This window comes from Cinclus cinclus, chromosome 6 (genome assembly GCF_963662255.1).
Source record: "Cinclus cinclus chromosome 6, bCinCin1.1, whole genome shotgun sequence".
Taxonomy (NCBI): Eukaryota; Metazoa; Chordata; class Aves; order Passeriformes; family Cinclidae; genus Cinclus; species Cinclus cinclus.
Genome location: NC_085051.1, coordinates 25,352,050 through 25,374,775, shown reverse-complemented (window position 1 = coordinate 25,374,775; position 22,726 = coordinate 25,352,050). Strand labels below are relative to the sequence as shown.

Genomic DNA, 22,726 nt, shown 5'->3' with positions numbered 1-22,726 from the left:
CGTCCAGAGCTCCTCTGATGCAACTCTTAGTGCATGACAAAGCGAAAGCGGCAGAACGCACGTAGCCTCACCAAATGCCCCCACACGTTACCGCTGACGGCGCCCCGGTTCCAGCGCCGCCAGCCCCTCACCGCTCGCGTCAGCTGCGGGGGCTGTCAAGCCGGCACAAGCTCAAGCACACGCACAGCACCGGCTCCCCACCTGCCCCGGGCCCAGGCGTGACAACGAGGGGACCCCGGGGCTCCGAGTGGCGCCGGGCCCAACCCGCGCCCGCCGGAGCGCCTCAAGGACGAGCGCGCGTCACTTCCGGGACGCACCCGCCTCCCTCGCGCCAGCATCGCGAGACCCCGCCCCGCCTCGCGCGAGACTCGCTGGCTCACCCGGCCGCCTGGCCGAGTCCCTTCGGCAATTTCCGTCACAGCCAGACCCTACCAATCGACCGAAGGAGCGCATCGATGAGCAAGGGCCCCCCGCGCAGCCCCTGCGGGGCCGAGCCTGCGGTGCGGACGTGGGGTCCGTACAGCGGCCACGGTGACGCGGGCGGGGCGGCGGGGCCCCGACGCGGGGCCGGGGCGGCGGGGCGGCATGCAGGGTTCGATTGATCAGGCCTGGGCATGGCGCCTCTCCTCCCCCCCGCCATGGCTCCCCGTGTCCCTGCTCCTCTCCTCTCAGTGAGCGAAAGTGGCCGCCGCCGCCGTCCCAGCGCCCGCAGCCGCCGCCTCCTCCTCAGCACCAGCGCGGGCGCCATCTTGGTGAGGCAGGAGCCGGGAGCGCCCCGCGGCAAGAGACAAGCAACGCCAGCCCCGGCAACGCGGGGCGAGAGGCCGGGTGGAGCAAGCGGGGGAGCGAGCCCGGGAGACACCCCCAGCCCCCCGCCGCCGCCGCCGCGTCGCCGCCGGGCCCGCTACCCAGGTGAGCCACCGCGGCCACTGCGCAAGGGCACGCCGGGCCGGGGCTACTGGAGGCGGCAGTGGGGGCGCCGGTTGGGCAGGCCGCGGCTTCATCCCCCGCGCCGACCGGCGGCCGTAGCAGCCGGGCCTCTTCTTAAAGAGACAGGCCCCTTCCCCGCCCTGCCCGCCGGATGCGCCTCGCGGTACCGGCGGCCGTGAAGCCGCCGTTCGTTACCCCCCAGCCCCCGTCCAGAGCGGCGGCCGGGCCCCGCCAGGCGCGGCGGGAGCTGGGCGGGGGGGGGCGGGGGGGGGGGGGGGGCTTCGGCGGGGTGGGGGGGGCGGCGGCGCTGTCGCGCACCTGCGGGCGCACGTGCGGGTGGTGGCGCGTGCGCGCGGGGGGGAGCGCGCCGGGGGGGGGGCGCGGCGGGGAGCGCGCGGCGAGGGCGGCGGCGCGGCCGGGTCGGGAGCGCCGCGTCACCGGCGGGAGCGCGCGCCCCCCGCCGCCTGCGGGGGGCGCGCCTGCGGGAACGCGCCCGCCGCTCCCCCGCCCCCATCCCCCCCGGTGCCGTCAGAGCGCGGCCTCCGCCCCGCAATCGACCCGGGAGCCGCGGCAGGGCCGGGCCGGGCCAGGCCGCCCCTGTGCGTGAGGCCGCGTGGCGCGTTGCTGCCCGCAGAGCCCGGCGGGGCGGGGCCCGGGGCTGCCCCAGCGCTCCCGGAATAGCCACCGGCACCTGCAGGAAGGGGCCGCCTGCCAGACTCGTGGCGTTGTTGATAGAAAGTGCCTCCCCGGTGCCCACGAAACGTAATTGAGTGCTGTGTTCGCGCTGGTGAATGCGCACTTATCTAAAGCTAGGCTTTAAAGTCTGCTCCTGTTTGCAAACAGGTAGCCTAGTGCAATTCTGTGTGACTCAGAGCAATTTCTGTTCATGGTTTAGCGTTGTACACTCTTTACCCTGTTGCCGGTCTTCTGTGGAGGATTTTCCCCTCTGCCGTGTTGCAGATAAAAATAAATTACTTCAAGGTTTTTTGCTTTTGCGTGAAGTAAATGGTGCAAGTCAAATTAATTTTTTATAGTGAAATGTGTATAGTTCAGATTTAAGTTTCCTCTCTTACAAACAAATCTACTGCATGGATTTGTGCAACACATCTGATATGCCCGTATGTGTGTGACTAACACATTTTTTTACTTACACTAATCGTTTGTGTTGTCACTCCTTTAGTGGATATGTATAAGAGTGTCATGACAGGGAGAGGTTGGTAAGATAGGGAAAACTACACTAAAACAGAGCTGTAGCTTGAACCTTTTTCTATGGCTAAAGGGTATTGCCTGTAATTCTTTTCTTGTGTATGTTTCACATGTATATTGTTGAAGTTGCTAAAAATACTGCCTCCAAATTCTTGATGGTTCAAATGAGCAACTTTTGTTCCATTTGGGTATAACTTAATAAGCTGTAAATTCTGTAATAAGCATGCTTTTGGACAGGCTAGACTACATGCTAGAGATTGGTTTAGATGGCAGGTCCTCTTAGGGCTTTTTTTGGACATAGTTCCCTTATTGTGGTCTGGGGTGGAGAGACTAAAAACCAAACAAAACTGTAAATATCCATGCAGTTGTTATTTTGTGTACACAGAATGTCAAAGCGCGAGGGTAACTTGGTGCTGCTGTGTAGAGCAGAGAGTATAAATGCATTGTCAGAGGCCTCCATTAATACTATTAACTGCTCTTTTGGGACAAGAATTATTATAATTGAACAATTACATAGTTAGGTTTGTTTTTTTGCTAGTTTAAATATGGAAGCAGGGCTCTGACATGCCAACTTTTGTGTTCGGTATGTTTGGAGGTATTCTGCTGTTTACTACATCAGTGCTTCTGATATACTGCTGTATAGTTTTTCTGTTAAGTAATTAATTAGGCCCTACCTATAACTGTTTTCTTTTTGGGAGTTGGAAAACCCAGAGCCAGTGCCTCATTGGCTCTTCTCTGTATTTAAAAGTGATTAAAAGGTGGAACACAGATCACTGAAATGCTGTCTCATTCCTTGTAACACAATATGAAACCTTACCACAAAAGCAGAACATCAAAGTAAAGCGTCTAGTTTAGCTACGTTTCATTACTCAGAAAAGCAGCTAAAATGGCTTTTTAAAATTTTAAACTCAAATGGTGTGAACTCAGAGTTCACTTGTATATGCATTAATTTTACTTGTTCAACTTGAGGTTAGTGGAGGGCTTTAGGTTCATAAGAAATACCATATTTGCTTTTTGAAAAGCCATAATGTCTTACACATCCCAGTTACATTTAAGACACTGCCTTAAAAAAACCCTGTATAGGAATTATATTTTGCTCTAAAACATGGTCTATAGCTCTGGGAAATTGTTGTTAGTGTAACTATACATTTACCAAAGCAAGCTAAAATGTGAGTGGGGAAAGGAGAGGATGTAATTCTCCTTCAAGCAAAATAGTTCTTCAAGTTTTTTGTACCACCACAATTTTCTCAATTAGAGATTATATACATATGAAGAAGTCTGACAAAAATATGCCTAGCTGTTATTGCTGTGTTAGTCCATGTTTTCCACACAGACCTTGATGGAGTGAATATTCTGTTCCGAGATATATATTTGTGTCAGGATTTATTCTGAAGATGTTACTACTGGAAAATCTCACAGTGTTAAGTATTCTGCTGCTCCAGTGAGACCTGTATGTCTCAATTCCATATTTCTTCAAGAAGGAAAAGTATTTTAGGGGTTTGCATAAGTTTAGAAAATCTGTCTTAATAAATTGGCGTCAAATTGCAAAGCACAAAAAACCTATGTATGGGAAAAACCCAGAAAACTGGTAAAATTGCAAGGCAGCTAAGGTGGCCTAGATGATTATATTTTTGCCCAGTTTTTAATCCTGCTATGGATAAAGCTTTTAATGCTATTAATAAATGAGGAATACATACTTTCTGTGATTTCAGGCTTTTGTTCACATGGATGTTTTGTCACACAGTGATGGGATGGAGTAAAGAAAAGAAGCTACTTCTGTGGGTTGAAATACTGGAACAAATATTAGTGCTCACCTGCCAGCTGGTCACACTTCATATCCATTCACTTAGTGTGTGGCTGGCAGGACTCAATTATTTTTACCTCCCTGATTTGCCTTCCTAGGAAGAGGTACTGTGCATCAGCTGCAATCCTGTGCCTTTTACTTGCATGGCAGCTTGTGTTTGTGTATGTGCCCTCAGCAAGAGTGGTTATCATTATTTACTGTGATGGATGATGTTAGTCATGAAGAGCAGAAAAACTAATCCTCTGGGCCTTATCTGAAGTGTAGAGGTGGCAGCAGCTGAATGGAAAAACCACAAGAAACTCATGGATGAAAAAGTACTGCTTCAAATAGCTCTGCAAAGCAAAGCCCATCCAGCCCATCCAGCCCATCCAGGCACAAGCGGCACATTTTGCACTTAGTGCTTATGGGGTTCCTGTTTGATGCCAGTAAGAAAAGCTTTTTGGGTGTCCATTCAGAAATACGCCATGGATGTTTGTTTAAGTTGGGAGAATCTACTTTTAAAGCTAAGTTGCTTCAGGAGACCATGGTTTTGCTGTTTGGTTGGTGCAGGTCAGTGGGCAAAAAATTTAGAAACCTCTTTGTAAAACCTAACTCTTCTCAGGAGATGTCCTTGGAGGATTCTTCTCCAGTGCAGGATGTTTACTTACTGACTGGATGCTATAAATGGGCAGACTTGAGACAACAAGAGAGAGGGAAGAAATCCCACACCTACATTAACATTGAACTAAGCAATGTGATTTAAAGCAGGATAAGGAAGGCTCTTTCAAAAATGAGCTTGGATATTAAAAATACAATTATTATGAAGGTTATTTGCATGAAGTTACTACATTCCTGTTATTTTACCTGTACTTTTAATAATTTAGTGGTCCATATGATACAGTTAAATGGCTTAAGTGTGAACTTCTGATTAAGAATGCTAGAAGATTCAAAGTGCCAGCCTGGCAGTGCAGAAGCTATTTATTTCCAAATGCTGATTTTATAAACCGTTTGAACTCTGGGGGAGAGGAAGGTAGAAGACAAATAGCTATGGAATTTGATACTGAAACTTAACAAAAAATTGGTATATATCAGTAAGAAAGGCACAAGGATTACTCTGCAGCTTCTGCTCATTTTGTCCCTGTGACGTGTATTTACCTAAAGTTACCACCAGTAATGAAATCATTTTGAAAATCTGTGTTTTGCCCTTAAACTGAGGCAAAAGGATAGATTTGTTTCAAAAATGTCAGAGAAAGGTGGTATGAATGTCATCACCATGTAAATCTACCAAAAGAGTATGTTGGTGATGTCGTAAAGGGTTACATACAGTAGTGGATCAGGCTGTGTGCCTTTCATTTGTTTGTTCCTATCTTCTCTCACTTCAGTGTTCAATCAGTTTTTGCTATTGGAAATCTTTGTTAAAAGCTAGAGTGGAAGTGAAAGAATGAAGAATTATCTGTCACTTAGCTTTCTGTATTATTACTTGATCAGCAGAGGAGCACTCTTGACTGTCAGCATATAAATAAATGAAAGGCTGAATTAATTGTCTGAGTTATTCACTATTCAGTATACTTGTGTAACATTTACTAAATTTCTTTTGGGCATTGTAAATATATTTTAAGGATATTGTTAGGCTCTCCTGTGCTTATTTGTGTATTTGGTAGGCAGGACACAGACTAGCAACTGTTTTGAGAACAAGAGTAATTAATGTGTTATGTACAGCCTTGTGGAACAATTAAAATAGGAAGACAAGCAAAATCATGTCCTTTTATATGGGTGAAACGTAGGGTAGTTATACTATGTCAGGTCAAGGAGGACTTATATTAAGTGTGGAAGTGGAAAGTTGAGTTTTGGGAATGTGGTTTTCTGCAAAGAGCAGACAGGTGAAAGATGCTGTGTTCTGAGTTAACTGTGTTAATATAATACATGCCCTTGTTGATGGATACATTTTGAAATGGAATGAGAAAAGGAATCACCCTACTTCTTTTGCTATGATACTAGGGAGAGATTTTTGCTCTTGTAATATATGTAATTTTTATTAGTGCTCATATGAAAAGGAAAACCCCTTTCACCTTCAAGGTATTCTTTTCTACCACCTCATGGATGATCTCTTCCATTAGAGGCATAAATTTCATCTTTCCTCTCATTTTTAACCCCTTTACTTAATTTCTTCACAGGAAGGGTTTCCAAACATTGGAACAGGCTGCCCAGGCAAGAGGTTGAGTCACTGTTCCTGGAGGTATTTAAAAGGTGTGTGGATGTAGTACTTGGGGACATAGTTTAGCGGTGGACTTGGCAGCATTGGATTAGCAGCTAGACTTGATGATCTTAGAGGTGTTTCCCAGCCTAAATGATTTTGTGGTTCATGGCCCTCTCTCTTGGAAGACAGTTCTTGATTTTAGTTTTTTTGTTTGGTTGATTTGGTTTCAAATGCCTGTTAAGCACTATGACACAGATGAAAGTTCCTTGGAAAATGTACATCTTAATAGCCTTATCATAGGGAAAGCTTTCAGGTGATGCCAAGTTCTGCTGGACATGAGTATTTGATGACAGAGGTCAGTCATTCAATTGCTGTCAGGTATGCAAAGACCTAATATGTAGAAAGCTTCAGTCTAAAAATGATTTTATCACAGAGCTGTTACCTTCTCTAACAAATTCTGGTGTGTTATTGGTTATTCTCTGTGGGTGAGGATGTTAACTCAAGACCCAGTATTAAATAAGAAATAATACAATTTGCTCTTGTTCAAGCACAGCCGTTAGTCTTAAGATGAGAATCACTTATCATAGTTTATTGTAACTTTGGAGTTCTGAATCTGTTCTGTAATTTTGGAGGATAAAAAGTTTAAAGAAGGTTAGATGCTGGGTTTTGGGTCTGTATATGTGAAGAGAGAACAACTTGAAGATTGGATGCTCAATCTGTATGTTCACTTATATAAGCATGAAACAATTTAGTCACTGATTTAATAATTAAACAAATATAAAATGTCATTCAATCAATAAATGTGAAGTTTCCTTCAGGTTTTATAGTATTTTTAAGAAGCCATAGAAACCTGAAGAATCCTTCAGAAGAACAATTAATCTATGTCTGTCTGGTTTTAATTTGAGCAACTTGTTCTAGTGAGAGGTGTCCCTGTCTATGGCAGGGGTTGGAACTAGATGTTCTCTAAGGGCCTTTCCAACCTAAACCATTCTGTGATTTTTTTGTCCTTCACCAGAAGTAAAAGCTTGAGATATTTATTGATTTGTTTGTAAGTATTTAAGATCTTGACAGCACTTTCATTTACGCAGTAACAGCTCTGACTTTGGAAATCATGTACCTTTCACACTATTATTGTAACAATGATAGCATCTTTTATAGTCAAAGAAAAGTAAAATTTGACATGACAGAGCTACTGTTGTAACAGCTGTTATGAAGTCCTTTGTAGTTGAAGGAGGAGAAAACTACAGTTGATAGAAATAAAGTGTTTTGATACCTTTGTTTCTAGAGTGTGTATTATGCAAATATTGCAGGAGGGTGCATTTAGCTTTATTAGGACTCTTAAATGCAGAGCAAAAGAATAAAATGAGGTGGACAGTTTTTACTAGTTGAGAAACATAATGCTAGAATACGTTCTATATTTGTAAGTATTAAAAAATATATTGCAAATTGCTTTTTGTGTGTTATTTTTTAATAACAGTTGCACTTTAGAATGAAAGGGTTTTTGTTCAAGTATTTGTAGCTTGTTTGCCAGCAGGTAACAGCTATATTTTCAATACTGAAAGAATAGCATTGCTTTAAGGTAAAGGAGAAATATTACAAGTAATCAATAGGCTATGGCTGTGAACTGAATGGTAAAAAAACAGAGGAACAATATTTTAAGTAGTTCTTCCTTTTTGGAGTCAGTTATTATATATATTATACATACCCTCTTTTCGGGGTTAAACCTGTTATATTTAATAACAATGAAAGCTTACTTTACATGCTTGAGGACTGTCTTCATAATACTTTGAATTTCTATATCACCACTTGGATTATCATATCATACTAGGTTAAAACAGTGCTTGTTCCTATCAAACAACAGTCACAAAATCATAAACCAGAAGACTAAGAATCTAGTTTTTGGCTGTGGTAGTACTATGGTGGAAAGTTGCATGGCAGTTTCTGTTTACTATCTGTATTAACTGCAACCTAAGCTTTTGCCTAGAATTGCCTTGGTAGATCTGTCTGCTCCCCAGCTTTGCTCCTTTCAGAGGAGTTGTGGTGCTGATGGCCGTTGTTTCCTTCTACAGCTGTGTGTTCAGAGGCACCTGTGCATGAGGAGAAGTTTGTTCTATGGCCTCAGAGCTGGGTGCCAGGGAGGATGGCAGCTGCTCAGAGCTGGCAAAACCCCTCTATCTGCAATACCTGGAAAAAGCTCTTCAACTGGATCAGTTCTTACGACAGACGTCTGCCATCTTTAACAGGAGTATATCCAGGTACCAAAAGCTTTTCTGCTTTCCCATGGGAGTGCCAAGGAAAGGCATTTTTATTATATTGTTCCTAGCCAACACCATATTAAGAATTTATCAGTTACCTGTTCATTAGAAACTCTTCTGCTTCAGGGGAGGAGAGGTTGCTTGGATTGTTCAGCCTAGAGAAATCTAAAAAATACTATTACATTTAATAATAAATCTAGCATTAGCTTTGAGTTCTGAAACAAAGCCTTTCTGATTTTTTCTCTCTGGTGACCACTGACAGGACCTGAGGGAATGGCATGAAGTTTTGTTAGGGGAGATTTAGGTGGGATATTAGGGAAAGGTTCTCTATCCACAGGATGGTTGGGCACTGGAACAGGCTCCTCAGGGAAGTGGTCACAGCACCAGCCTGACTGAATTCAAGAAACATTTGGACAACACTCTCAGGCACATGGTGTGATTTTTGGGGACTCTCCTGTGCAGAGCCAGGAGTTGGACTTAAAGATTTTTGTAACTCCCTTCCAACTTGGGATATTCTATGATTGTATAAAAGATTTTGGACTGTGCTTCTCTCAGTTCACAGTGAGAATACAGTGTGTTACCAGCTCATGTATGAATTAGTACAATATTTTAAAGCTCTTTTTTGTAGCTAAGTGGCCAAAACGTTCTTTGTCTGCAGAAAGTAGGGTGAGGAAGTCCTAAGTAGATTTTCAGGGATACTTACAGCCTTTAATCATAAAGAAAATGGAAAGACTATTGTTAGATGCAGAATTTGTGGAAATTGTAGCAATGAGGCATAAGTGTGTGTTTCTGTCCCAAAACAATTACATATTTAATTTCATCAGTGTTTTGGAATTGTAGAGTTACAGAACTGGTAACTGAAACACATAACAGATATATTTACAAGCATGTAATAAAACCCACAACAAGATTAGAAAAGGTATATCTACATTTCTCACATGTCCCAATAAGTGTGACAATATTGTGCTTCAGATTGACTTGCATAGTTCATGCTTCTAACACTAGATGCCTAGTTAAAGACTGGAGCTGAGGTTGACAGCATACTCAGGCTCATCTCATGATTAACTGTTGCTAATGGGTTAATGGGAAGTTACTGACAGCATTATTTCTAATGTGTAGAATTACATCTGAAGCTGTCTCAATTCTCAAACCTTTAGACAAATGCCCATATGTAAGAAAGCTGGTTGGGCATCTTCTCTTTTGAATGTTTTCCTGTTGTTGTCACTGTACTATGGATCTTCTTGCAGTGATGAAAGTGAAGATGGATTGGATGACAATTCTTTGCTGCCTCAGTCTGGGGATCCCCTGATGCAAGTTAAGGAAGAGCCTTCAGACTCGTTGCTTGGAGAGACTTCTGGGGCAGGGAATTCTGGGATGCTGAACACACATTCCCTGAATGGAGTACTCCAGCCAGGTAGGCATGTACTGGGTTGAATCTCTGCTTTCTTTGGGTTAGTCTGGAAAAGCATTATTTCTTAAGAACTTTATTTTTTATTTTTTCTCTAAACAGAACCAAAATCTGAAAAGGGGAGCTTGTATAATTTTTCCAAACTGAAGAAAAGCAGAAAGTGGCTGAAGGTAAGAATATTGGAAAGAAATGCAGCTGTTATGGGATCTGTGAGTAGAGTTACCCACCTAGCTGTTCTCAGTCACTTGCAGAAAGCTTGGGTGGCAATGTTGATCTGCTGGAGGGCAGGAAGGCTCTGTATAAGGATCTGGACAGGTTGGATCAAGGGCCAAGGCCAATTGCATGAGCTTCAATAAGGCAAAGTATCAGGTCCTGCACTTTGGTCACAACAACCCCATGAAGCCCTGGGGGAAGAGTGGCTGGAAAGCTGCCCAGCAGAAAAGGACCTGGGGTGCTGGCTGACAGCAGCTGAACATGAGCCAGCGTGTATTTCCAGGTGGCCAAGAAGGCCAATGGCATCTTGGCCTGTATCAGCAATAGCGTGGCCAGCAGGAGCAGGGCAGTGCTTGTCTCCCTGTACTCAGCAGTGGTGAGGCCACACCTTGAGTGCTGTGTCCAGTTTGGGCCTTTCACTATGAGAAAGACATTGAGGTGCTGGAGCATGTCCAGAGAAGGGCAGTGGAGCTGGGGAAGGCTCTGGAGCACAAGTCTTAGGAGCAGCTGAGGGAGCTGGGGGTATTAAGCCTGGAGAAAAGGAGGTTTGTGGGGGACTTCACTGCTCTCTACAGCTCCCTGAAGAGAAATTGTAGTGAGGTGAGGATGAGTCTTTTCTCCCAACTAACAGGCAATAGGGCAAGAGAAATGGCCTGAAGTTGTGCCAGGGGAGGTTTAGGTTGTTTATTAATAAAATTTTCTTCACTGGGAAGGATGGTCAGGCATTATAACAGGCTGCCCAGGGAAGTGTTGGAATCACCCTCCCTGGAGGTGTCAAAAAGGCATGTGGATGTGGCACATGGGAATGTGGTTTAGTGGTGGACTTGGCAGTTAGTTAACATTCAGAATGTGAATTTTAGTACACTGTCCAAATTAAACTGATCTACTATAAAATTTATTAAACCGAGATTTGGGACTCAACTGAAAAGTTGTTTGTAAGTTGAACTCAGTACAAGGTCTCAGTGATGATGGCAGAAGAGAGCAGAATGGTGGCTTTATGCTGCCTTTGCATTTTCACTGTACTGTAGCCATCTCAAGTTAGCAAAAACATGCTGCCAAGAGTTCGAACAAGAGCCAAACTTGCGGAAACTGATGCAGGTAGAAGTGGTGGAATACCAGGACAAACTACAGACGGGGTAGGGAAGCACCTGCAAACTGCACATTGCAAAATACCCCTGCTGTTATCCTGGCTATTCTCACTGCTGCTTTTCTGAGATCACAAAGAGATTAAGTGGACTAAAATTATTTACCTACCACAAACTAACAGAAAACACCTTTCCTCCAAATCAGAGTATGTGTATTGAGTTCACTGCTGCACAGGTACATGCCTCAGAAAACTGATTTTCTATGAGGCATTTTAGATGGACACTTTGTAGGTGCTAAGTATCATTGTTGGGCCAGGCCCACACCCTTTATTAGGTAAAGGCTGAAGAGTGCTTTTCATAAGTAATTCAGCACAGGGATTTGGGATTGTTAAATTAGTTCCATTTATTCTTGTTAGAGTATCCTTCTGAGTGATGATTCCAGTGACACAGATTCACCAAGTGATGAGGATGGAGAGGAGGAAGAAGAATTTTCTCTTTCAAGGGACGAACTTCATGATATGCTGCGATTACACAAGTATAAGAAATTGCATCAAAGTAAATATAGCAAAGACAAAGAGGTAAAAAGTCAAAATTATTACATCTCCTTGATTTTTATTCTTTCCTTTAACAGCATTATTTTAACTACTCTTAATGTTTTTATCGAAATTTATAATTTTTTGGACTGGAAAATACACTGGTAGACAGTAACTGTCTAACATCACTTTTAGACAAGGCTTATTTAATCAATTACCTACATATAGAATGAAAGATGCTGTGAATCTGTCAGTAATGTAAGTAACTAGTACTGGCACATATTCATATAGCTCTCATAGTGCTCTCTCCCAGTTGCTGGGAGAGCGCAAATAGAGCAAATAATGGGTGTCACAACACAAGATTTAGATTATATATATACAGTGTATATGAAAATGGAGATTATGCGTCTTAAATTCTAATACAGGTAGTAGCTGCTATTCAATTTATATATTTATATCATCATTGAAGTGATGAAGAGTAATGTGATGTTTACAATCTTGAAAGGGAGTTCTTAGTTTACTACTTTGTCATTTTCTGTCATGATTTGAGGTTTTACTTGACTATTTTTACATTTTTTTACCCTTTTTTTGTTTGTTTTAGATTTTCTTTCAGTATTCTCTTTCTTTCCCTTAGAAGAAGATAGTCTGCTGCATTTTTCTGTTTTTCTTAATGTCAAGCTAAATTCTACGGCTTAACAAATTCTATGGCTTCTTTGATTCTAATAATATATTTCTTCAAATTATAAGGGCTTTTGCAGAAATGTTCACTGCTGATTTAAATTGCAGCAGAAAGTTTTAGATGAAGGTGGTTATCCTATTCTGTTATCTGAGAATGTGTCCGAAGTTAAAATTTGCCTTCCTGTTTTACATTCTTTTCTAATTTCTCCAGAAGAGTGAAGAAATATTTTCCCACACAGGTCTTAGCTTCTCTCTACTTCTTTCCTTTGTTTAATTGTGAAGTTCTGAACCAGTATTGTGTTAGCTTCTTGAAATATTGCATAGCTATACAAATATTCATACACCACATTTTTATCCAGGTCATAATTTTGTTAGATTTTACACAAATACTTATTTCCAGACTAATAAGAAATAGTATCCAGTGAAACTAACCAGCAGGTGTATTGTCAGCTCAGCAGTACGCAGTTATGGGGGGATGGGAACATATATCAGAAAAGTTTGTTTATACTCATGGTCTCACTTTTCAAAATCTCCTATTAACTTGAAAGTATGCTTAGGTTTTAAATAGTTAATTTCTGAGTGGTATTGCCTTTAATTTGCCTGTTTATGTGTAACCTGTGTGGAGTTCTTCAGTACTTCATTTGAATAATGCTGGGAATATACTGGCATTTTTCATCATTTAGGGGGAAAATGCTGAGGCAGCTGTATTTTCACTTGACAATCTGAGTGTTCAAGTTGTTTTTCCTTGTGGAAATCTTTTAAGTGCCTTTTCTTTAAACCTGTCCTTTTACATCCTTTGGATGAGAAAGGAGAACATGTATGTAATTTGGGAATGCAAGCAAAACAATAATTGGACCTCTTCATGTAATATGATGTCTTGCTGGGCAGCACCTTATGAAAAAGACAGAGCAGTATGTTTTGAAAGTGCATCCTCCACTGCCTGCTCTTCCCTCTTAACCAGGTGGGCTTGGTTCCCAGTGCAAAACTTTGAGGCCACCCCTGGGAGCAGTGGTTTCACTTTAGACACTCTCTGATAGTTGATAACAAATGCAAAATATGGAGAAGTGCATGCTTCCTGATGTCTTCTTTATGTTCAGGATCTGAGCTTGTTTAGGGCCTGTCTGTGTTACCTGCTCACTTTCACCCTTCAGTTGCAGCAGTACCAGTACTACAGTGCAGGGCTGCTCTCTACCTACGACCCCTACTACGAGCAGCAGCGCCACCTGCTAGGGCCCAAGAAAAAGAAGTTTAAAGAAGAGAAAAAAATAAAAGGTAAAGTCACTAAACTTAGGTTTTAAATGGCTGATGTGGTTTAACTTCTTTCCTATGGTGTTTCCTTTCATTAAACATAATTGTTCAAAACTTGTGGGTCTTGCAGGGGGATGCCAAGTTCTGACAAAGAAAAATGTCTTCAGAAAACATTGTGTTTTATTGTCTGGTTCTAGAAAGTTAGGGTGGGAAAAAGGTGTGTGACTGGAGAGTTCATGGCTTAAGATTTTCTTTGTGGATCTTATTTAGTGGTTTGGAATCCATAAACGTTTCATATCATGGTCATTTACTCAAGAGTATTTTGAAAATATGATTGATCCTTGAGAAGTGTAAGAATTTACCCAGTAGCTGCTGCAGTAACTCCTGAATATGTAGTTTTAATGACAAGGAAGTTACAGGGAGTGAGAGTATTTTCTGGAAAATAGAGGGAACTCGGAGTTGATGTTTGATGTCAGTTAGAATAGAGTTATAACTCTGACATAACAGCTGGAGTTTCTGAGATGCACATTTGCCCTTTTTTGTTTGGGCTGGCAGTAGTTATAAATCTGTAAAGAAGCAGAGAAGGCTGTGAACTGTCAGTGTAAGGTGAACTCTCTTAGTGTAAGCACTTAAGTTTGAGCTGTGTTTTAAAGGGGTTATTTCAGGCTGTCTTCCTTTCTTTTTACAAGTTCCTGTAGCTGTGGTGTTTTTTTCTCCACTAATCTTGCAGCATCCATAATTTTGCTTACTCTTAGTGAACATTTTTAATATCTGATAACAGTATTTGTTTCCTCTGAAAGCTGGTATGACATGACAACATGCCAGTCTCTTTCAATGCAATCTTCTCATTGTTGAGAAGTTTGCTTTGAGACTTATTGTACCAAATGATCATGTCACCTTTGAATGTCTTATCTTTACCTATCTTCAAGTAGAATTTTGCCACAAAGCAAGAAAAATTGCACCAAGTCCTAGACATTTTAACTCTCAAGGCGTGTTTCCCTGAGTGGAATTACACCCCTCTATTAAACAGGAAAATCTTTCCATTATAAAGTAGTGAAGAAATACCTAATAGTATAAATTCATCGTAGCAGAATTGCCAAACATGGATTTGGCTTTTTTGTTACTTCCACATTTAAATTGACTAGGAGAATATACTCAGGAAAGGTGCCTGTTTAAATGTGCCCCAAAAATAGAAGTGTTTTTTTATGATTGTTATTGCTATGCAGGCAAGTTGAAAAAAGTAAAGAAAAAGAGGAGACGGGATGAAGAACTTTCTTCAGAGGAATCACCACGACGCCACCATCACCAGACCAAAGTTTTTGCCAAGTTTTCCCACGATACACCACCACCTGGGTCCAAGAAAAAGCATTTGTCTATTGAGCAACTTAATGCACGTCGGCGGAAAGTGTGGCTTAGCATTGTCAAGAAGGAGTTGCCAAAGGTGAGCTTGGCTAATGGCAGTAGGGCATTGATGATACAAGAAGATGAAATAGAAGATTAACTTAGTGAGGACTTGACACCTGTAAAACAAAGTAAAGTAAGATCTGATTTTTTTGGTGGTCATTAATGACTTAACTGGAATTCTGTAATCCATAAGCAAAGTGTAGTTGAAATATCACTGGTGGTACCTAAATGGATCATGCAGTGCTTTCCCATGGCTATTCAACCCTCAGCAAGGAAAAGTGCACTAATCTCTAACAGCTCAACACTGATCTACAGGATGGCAGTATAGAGCAAATCACTATCTAGATTTACAGTAAAGTTCAGAAAAAGGGTGTTTCAGTCACAGCACCTGTTTTTCAAACCTTACCTCAGAAACAGACTAGGGAAAAGTGTTTGTGTCATTTACAGGACAAGCTTCAGGGACATTTGAAACAGAAGGCTGGGTTCACTGTTGATAGTTTTCTGAGGTGGTCAGAGTGGAGTTTAGAACCTACTTTTTGAAGTTCACAATTAACAGACTTTGAATTCTAGGGAGTTAGAACAAGTCATGACTGTATCATGCTTTATGAACTTAAAAACTAAACACAGGATATGTGCAGTGAGAGAGACCATATTTTTTCAAAAGATTCATTTTGAATGTGTGAAGAACATGGATCTATATAAACTCTAAGCATCTTTGGGAAACAATGGATAATACTGTTTTCCTCAGTGATAAAAATGGAATAGGAGAACTCTGCTTTGCAACAGAAGTAATTAAAGAAGCAGTTGTGAAAAAGGAGGTGTTTTGCATGCTTCCTTCAGGATTTGGAATGTATTTACGTATGCCTTCAGTAATTTAGGGATGAAAAACTGTTTCAGTCGAAATGAGGAATATTTGCAGTACCTATTCTCAATTGTACAGTAGTGTGCATGACAGAAGTTGGTGCATGTACCTGCTGAAGACCAGACAGTGTTTTTTTTAGAGTACTGTGAATCCATTACCTTTTAACTAATTTACAGGTTGTGTTCTTTTACAGGCATACAAACAGAAAGCTTCTGCCCGTAACCTCTTCCTAACCAACAGCAAAAAGGTAGGTCGTGTTTAATTTCATACTGTTCCTTGTACTGGATATAATAAGCAAACTGTAATCTCTTTATGTTTCTTCTGTTTCTTACAATTCTGACAATACTAGCAGGGCAGTGTAGGAGAAAGCACTGTATATGAGTAATTGTGATTTATTAGAAGGCTTTTCATTTTTTAGTTGTCATTTTGTCTTGTTTCATAAGCAACAGATGAAACAAGCAACATGAGTTCCTTTCATGAGATCTTTCTGGCTTTTGAAAGATTCAGTTTGTACACTGTAAGTTTACTCATCTTTGATACTGTACATTAGTGGGTTTGGTACACTTTGAATTTTGAGTTGCCCATCTGTCCAGTACTTAAATCGTGCTGGTTTTAAGTATGTTGGTTGAAATCAAAGGGTCTCTTGGAATATTAAGTGCTTTAATTTAGATAAATATGTAGAGGACCTGAGATTAAAAATAGAGCAGTTTTCATCTTAAGTGATTGCAGAAGTGATCCATCTTCTCATCAGTCTTCTCTGAGAGTCGGCATTGTTTCTGCCTAGAGAACTTCATTTAAAAACACTGGGTTACAGCTTTCTGAGCACTTTTCAAGGGTTATGCTCAAATGTCTGATTCATTTATATGGCTAATGATTAAAAAGGTAATCAGGTAGATGACTGAAAATTGTTAGAGACAAGGTGATGTAGGAAATTTCCTCTTCTGTGTATACATTATCGAGAAAGGGAGCATTTTCCATGTAAGGGATGCAGAAAATGGGACTTTCTTGTGTATGTTTAAGAAACTTGGCAGTAGGATTTACAGGTTTTAAAGTTCCACTTTATTATGCCTTATTTTATTTTATAATTTGAAATCTGTATATTAGAATTGTTGATATGCAAATTGTAGTTGAAGAAGAAAAACCAGTCATACACAAAAAGTCCAGCAATTTTGATTGCTATGACAATGACATCAATTTGTTTATACTAGAACCAAAAAATACATTGTCTTATGCTTCTTCCTGAAATAGTAGCAAAACTGTAGAATGTTTCCTTACTTTTCTGTGTATTAATGTGAACAGAATTGTTTTCTACTAATACTGCTATTGCAGTATTCTTAAGTATATTCTTATTGAAAAGGGAGAAAATAACCCCAGAAGAATGTCAAGAAATAGGTGAGTCAGAACTGTAGGCAAGCCTTGAATTTTGTTCTTCTGAGGTAGGTCTTTTAAGGACCTGCCTGTCAGATCAGTCTTTTAAGTATTATTCTATGCTGAAACTGTCTTCAGATTTTGTCTTCTCCACTGTCTCAGAATTTTTTTGGAAGATTGCATTCTCTCACGTCATTTCAGAAACATTGCTGCTGAGTAAAGTATCACAGTTTTTTCTCTTTTGAAATATCAGACTTGGTTATAGTTAAATCTGATATTGTTTATTGCTGGCTTTCTTTACAATCTGCCCATTTTACCCCTGTTCCTAAATCTTATCTCCCTTTAGCTTGCCCACCAGTGCATGAGGGAGGTACGTAGAGCTGCTATCCAAGCCCAGAAAAACTGTAAGGAAACTCTACCACGAGCGCGTCGTCTCACCAAGGAGATGCTTCTCTATTGGAAAAAGTATGAAAAGGTGGAAAAAGAGCATCGGAAACGAGCTGAGAAGGAGGCTCTGGAGCAACGCAAGCTGGATGAGGAGATGAGAGAGGTATATAGCAAAATCAAAGATTGCTGGTATTTAATCTGCTGAGAAGACACAGACGTGACTGGAAGATTTGAGTTTCTAAGTCCAAGCCATGAAATTTAGTTATTTGTTACGTTTCAGTGCTATTCCACATATTTCTTCTGATACCTTATTTTTGTTTCCATAATTATTCTAATGTTAGCAAGACGTGATTAAAAAAAACCCTTCAAACTGCATGAATTCTTTATAATTGAGTGAAATTGAGGAAGAAATTAGAGAAGCAGTGCATGTCTCACAGACATACACAGCTCAGTATTGGTAAGGGCCAGTGTTTTGTGATGGTGTGTAGATCTTTCTGGGTCCAGAAGGGAAGACACTTTCATTTACATTGAATTTTTTTCCCTGTCCTTTTTTTCCCCTGCTGTAAGCTGATACTGTAAATTATGTATGGGGCACAGAATTTTTCTCTGCTTGTTTTTCTGTTGGCCAACTAGCAACTTGCTGAACTCCATTACAGAGTAAAAGGGATTGAATGTAAGAAAGTTTCCTTGTAAGAGCTCTCTAGTGAATCTGTGGTTGTTACTTTAGGTTGTATACCTTATATGAGGAAAGGTTGAATCTTTAGAATGCCTTATATTTAGATTTATGCTTAAATTATGCTTGTGTTGTTTGTGTTGCTCTCTTTCTTGTGAATTCATAAGGATATTGTGAGGTTTTCTGCTGACTTAGGTCAATCGGCATTTTTTGCCAGAATCTAAGGGTGAACAGAGCTTCTGCAAGATCTTGCTGAATGCTGAGTAATGATAATATCGCAGCTGTATGACCTAATGATGTATTCCTTGTGTGCTACCATAATTCAGAATGTGGGAGTGAGGTTGCTGTGAGAGCATTTCTTAACTGCTGAGTTCCTTTCCTGTAGACCACTAAGGTCATGCTATGTTTTCTTAATATTGTAATTTTTCAATGTAAACAAAACTTTTAAACTTTCTTTTATTAGATTATGGTGTTTTTTGTCATGATTACTGAATTCAAAAAAGGTTCCATTTACTAAAATTTTGTATTTTAATATAGATATTTATGGAATTGGGCAGTGTTCTTATATGCAACTAATAATGCAGCACTTAGCAAACTGGTGTGCTTAACATAATCTAGGTAGATTAGTTGTTGATACATTATTAGATAACTTCTTTTTGTTTAATTATATTTTTAACATTGGACTCTTCTCCTGTCTCTTTTTCTCCTTCTTTGTTTTTCCCTTTTCTTCTTTTAGGCTAAGAGACAGCAGCGAAAACTTAACTTCCTGATCACACAGACTGAATTATATGCCCATTTTATGAGTCGTAAACGAGATATTGGACATGATGGGATACAGGAGGAAATCCTGCGTAAACTGGAAGACAGTTCTACCCAAAGGCAGATTGATATTGGTGGAGGAGTAGTGGTCAACATCACCCAAGAAGATTATGGTAAGTGATTAATCTACAGTCCTTTCCTTGCACTCTTTTGAAATTTACTGTACCCTGTGGGTTATCATGCAAACTTAACAAGTTCAAGCACAACATCCTTCTCTGCAAGAGGGAGTGCTGCAATTATTGGAATTTATCTGTCTGTTTGGGTGGTTACTGCTGCAGAGCTCTAATATGGATGTTGTATTTTCAGATAGCAACTATTACAAGGCCCAAGCTCTGAAGAATGCTGAGGATGCTTACCAGATTCATCAAGCCCGAGTATGTATTTTTCAGATCCATGAAGTAAGAGAGCAAGCAAAATAATTGGCAGAAGCCACAGTACCAGGATCTTTCATAGCAGCAAAGTCAAATAGGTTAATCTGGGGGCCAGATTTGAATTTAATTCCATTGACACATTTTGTGCTGAAAACCAGAGCATAAAGATTTGGGCTATAGGAACAGGCTCATTTTCTCTTTGTTTCTGGCGAGTTTTGTGTTTTAATGTGAATTGTAAAGCCTTTTACACTGCAGTTCCTTGATAAGTTAATGTATTCACTGTTGTATGCATAACCTTGCTCTTCCTGTTCAGACCAGATCATTTGATGAAGATGCAAAGGAGAGCCGGGCAGCTGCTTTACGGGCTGCTAACAAGTCTGGTACTGGGTTTGGAGAGAGCTACAGTTTAGCAAATCCATCTATCCGAGCAGGAGAAGATATTCCACAGCCTACCATTTTCAATGGAAAACTGAAAGCTTATCAACTGAAAGGCATGAATTGGCTGGCCAACCTATATGAGCAGGTATATTAGTACATCTTGCAAATTTTTATAACTTCTGGGATTATTTGAGTCATTAAAGTTGGACAAAAGAACATACTGTTTTTAAAAAAGACTGTGTATAGTTGATCTTTAATGTATTTGGAAGAAAGAAAAATATTAGGTAGGCCACGCACCAGTGGTCTGTTCTTGATTATTTAGGACGTAACACTTTGAATGGGGCACTGAGTTCAGTATTCTTTGTGTGATTTATACAGCTGTTTTTCACTTAAATCATATGTGGAGGAGACTTCCCACTTGGACTTGCATACTGTTTCAGTCTTGGGACAGCTGATAAACTGCAGGCAGTCTTGTCCTTGTGAGTGTGCCCAGGTCACAATGGGATCATGAAGTGCAGAGACGTTTAGGGGAAAAATCAGAGAGATCAGTCAAATACAGTTGAGATCAATTACCTCTCAGGAGAAGATGTAAGAGATGATAAAGCTTCAGAGTTGTTATAGTAGGGCTGTTCTCACTCAACTCAGTAGCAACTGTTCTGTCAGTTCTTTGTAGAGTAAAAAGTAGTAAAACAAAGGTGTTCATTTATGGATCTTTTGCAGGGCATCAATGGAATCCTGGCAGATGAAATGGGTCTGGGTAAAACAGTACAAAGTATTGCTCTCCTTGCACATCTGGCTGAGGTAGGTAGATTGTAGCTTGTTCCTGGGTAGTATGCTTGATAAAAGATGCATACTTTTTACATGTTGGAAATGAACTTTAGATTATAAAGCTTAAATGTTTTAAAAGGTATTTTATACGTTGTTTTCAAGTGGAGCCATTGACATAGTTATAAATATGTATACATGTCTGGTTTTATTTATATAGAGTTTCCATTTATTCACAGAGTAATATCTTTTCACTTGCACTGAATGTAAAAGCCTCAGGAGATAACAAATTGTATGCTTGAGTTCACTGAGTTTTACAGATCAAAGTGCTCAAATTCTGAGCTTCGTGGCAATTAGCATTAATTTCCATATTCCACCGGGGTGTTTTAGGAAGCACAGTGATTCCTCTGTGTAAGGGCAGGCAAACAAACATAATATGCAGCAGGAGCTTACTTTTTAATGCAGAAATAGATAAATTAATTTTAAAAAATAAAGGTCTTGATCGCAATCCAGTCGCCCTAAATAGGAGATATCAGTGAAGTGATACTAGATGTGAAATTAGCTGCACTAGTGATCAAGTGACAGTTGTGTGCATTTCTTTATGTTACTGGCCAAAATACTGTAAAGGTATGCGTATGAAAGGAATAACAAGCTTGTCTTCCTGTGACACTGCACCTTGAGGTTTTTGGAAGGTTACACAGAGCTTTATTCTTCTGCCTCTCCCTTACGAGGGCCAGCTTGTAACTGCTAATATATTAATGGATCAACTCAGTTATTTAACAGAGAGTACTGTAATTTGTGATGTGGCAGAGCAAAGTATTTCAATGCCACCTGAAGTTTTTTTCCTTATCAAAATGACAGAGGCTCTTAGTAATATGAAGGTGGCAACTCTCAGAAACAAAGGAGTTTGTTCTGGGAACAAGTTTGCTGTTAGGAAATAAGTCTTGGTTAAATGTTAGATCTGCTCTGTTCGATTTTATATCACCCTGCTGTGCTCTGAGAGTTTTGCTACGTTGCATGCAGTTCTCTCTCATGCAGCCACTGTCATTCAGTGGATGTAAAGCCTTATCAAACCATCTCTATATCACTTGCCTTCAATTATTTTTTTTTTATTTTTTTCTATGTGTTTTCCAGAGAGAGAACATCTGGGGACCTTTTTTAATAATTTCACCTGCCTCTACTCTGAACAACTGGCACCAGGAGTTTGCCAGATTCGTACCTAAATTTAAGGTAATAAACATATCTAAGGAACTTCTTTTCTCAGAAACAGAAAAAGTAAACAGAAACAGAGTAAACAATTCTGTTCTCCTGAGTTCTGTATCGCATATGGGATGCTTACTGACCTTGGAATGTAAAACTCTGTAGTGAGCCTGTTTCTGGTATTTTTTCCATCGTCCTGTTTTTTTCCTAGAGTGTTTAGTTATCTAGGGCTTAAAAATATTCTTTCTTTAATCACATGGCTTTCATTTTGCATTTACTTAAAGACATCTTCTCAGTAAGGAACCATATTAGGTCAGCAAATGGATGTCTAATTTTAATGTGTGGGCCTGGCAGCAGAACCAAGAATTATATACCAAGTTTTATGTAATGTCTTTAGGGTTAGAGCTGTGTTTTCAGTCATTCATGTGAATTTGAGTCAGATAAAGATTGTATGTGAACAAACGCTGAACAGATAAGAGGGAAGCAAAATGTAGTTATTACAGAAAAATAGATGAATCATGGACATACAGTTAATAATCAAGAAAAAAGAGAGAAGTGAAGCACAGATGAGAACAAAAAGATTGGAATAAAACAAATGGAGTTTTTCAGATATATTGTGAATGTGAAAACATAGTAAATGGAAATAGTAAATCAGAAAGCAAGGAACTATAAGTTACTGAAAAACAAGCTGCTTCTTTGTTCCCTAGTGGAAAACATTGGAGTGTTACAAAGGAAAATTTGAAAAGAAATGTGTACTAAAACAGTGTGTAATTTCAGAATTCAGGATAGTGTCAGAAGCTTGCAGTTACATCTGCAAAGAGGAACAGATAATAGTTTAAGTATTTGAATTGCTAATATAGTAACCTTTGATATGAAGAAGTCTTGATTGTTGTTTTTTTTTTTTTTTTTTGAAACATGAGGTTTTCCTTTTTACAGAAAACAGTAGAAGACACCTAGTTATGA

At 40.4% G+C, this 22,726-nt stretch overlaps 1 protein-coding gene across 3 annotated transcripts in view; it reads left to right on the top strand.

Annotated features, from left to right (window-relative positions):
- Window positions 1–738: 738 nt before the first annotated feature.
- INO80 (INO80 complex ATPase subunit) overlaps window positions 739–22,726 on the top strand; it is a 63,785-nt gene continuing 41,797 nt past the window's right edge. Inside the window, exons 1-14 of one of the 3 annotated variants that reach the window (XM_062495871.1) lie at window positions 739–912; window positions 8,186–8,371; window positions 9,619–9,785; window positions 9,882–9,949; window positions 11,494–11,655; window positions 13,440–13,560; window positions 14,763–14,977; window positions 15,996–16,049; window positions 17,517–17,720; window positions 18,967–19,162; window positions 19,356–19,423; window positions 19,734–19,943; window positions 20,519–20,599; window positions 21,698–21,793. In XM_062495871.1, coding sequence (XP_062351855.1) covers window positions 8,229–8,371; window positions 9,619–9,785; window positions 9,882–9,949; window positions 11,494–11,655; window positions 13,440–13,560; window positions 14,763–14,977; window positions 15,996–16,049; window positions 17,517–17,720; window positions 18,967–19,162; window positions 19,356–19,423; window positions 19,734–19,943; window positions 20,519–20,599; window positions 21,698–21,793 — 1,785 coding nt within the window. In that variant the 5' untranslated portion in view covers window positions 739–912; window positions 8,186–8,228. Of the gene's footprint in view, window positions 913–1,674; window positions 1,693–6,090; window positions 6,167–8,185; window positions 8,372–9,618; window positions 9,786–9,881; window positions 9,950–11,493; window positions 11,656–13,439; window positions 13,561–14,762; window positions 14,978–15,995; window positions 16,050–17,516; window positions 17,721–18,966; window positions 19,163–19,355; window positions 19,424–19,733; window positions 19,944–20,518; window positions 20,600–21,697; window positions 21,794–22,726 lie in introns of those variants that run through there. The other 2 variants (XM_062495874.1, XM_062495872.1) reach the window with 2 other exon arrangements.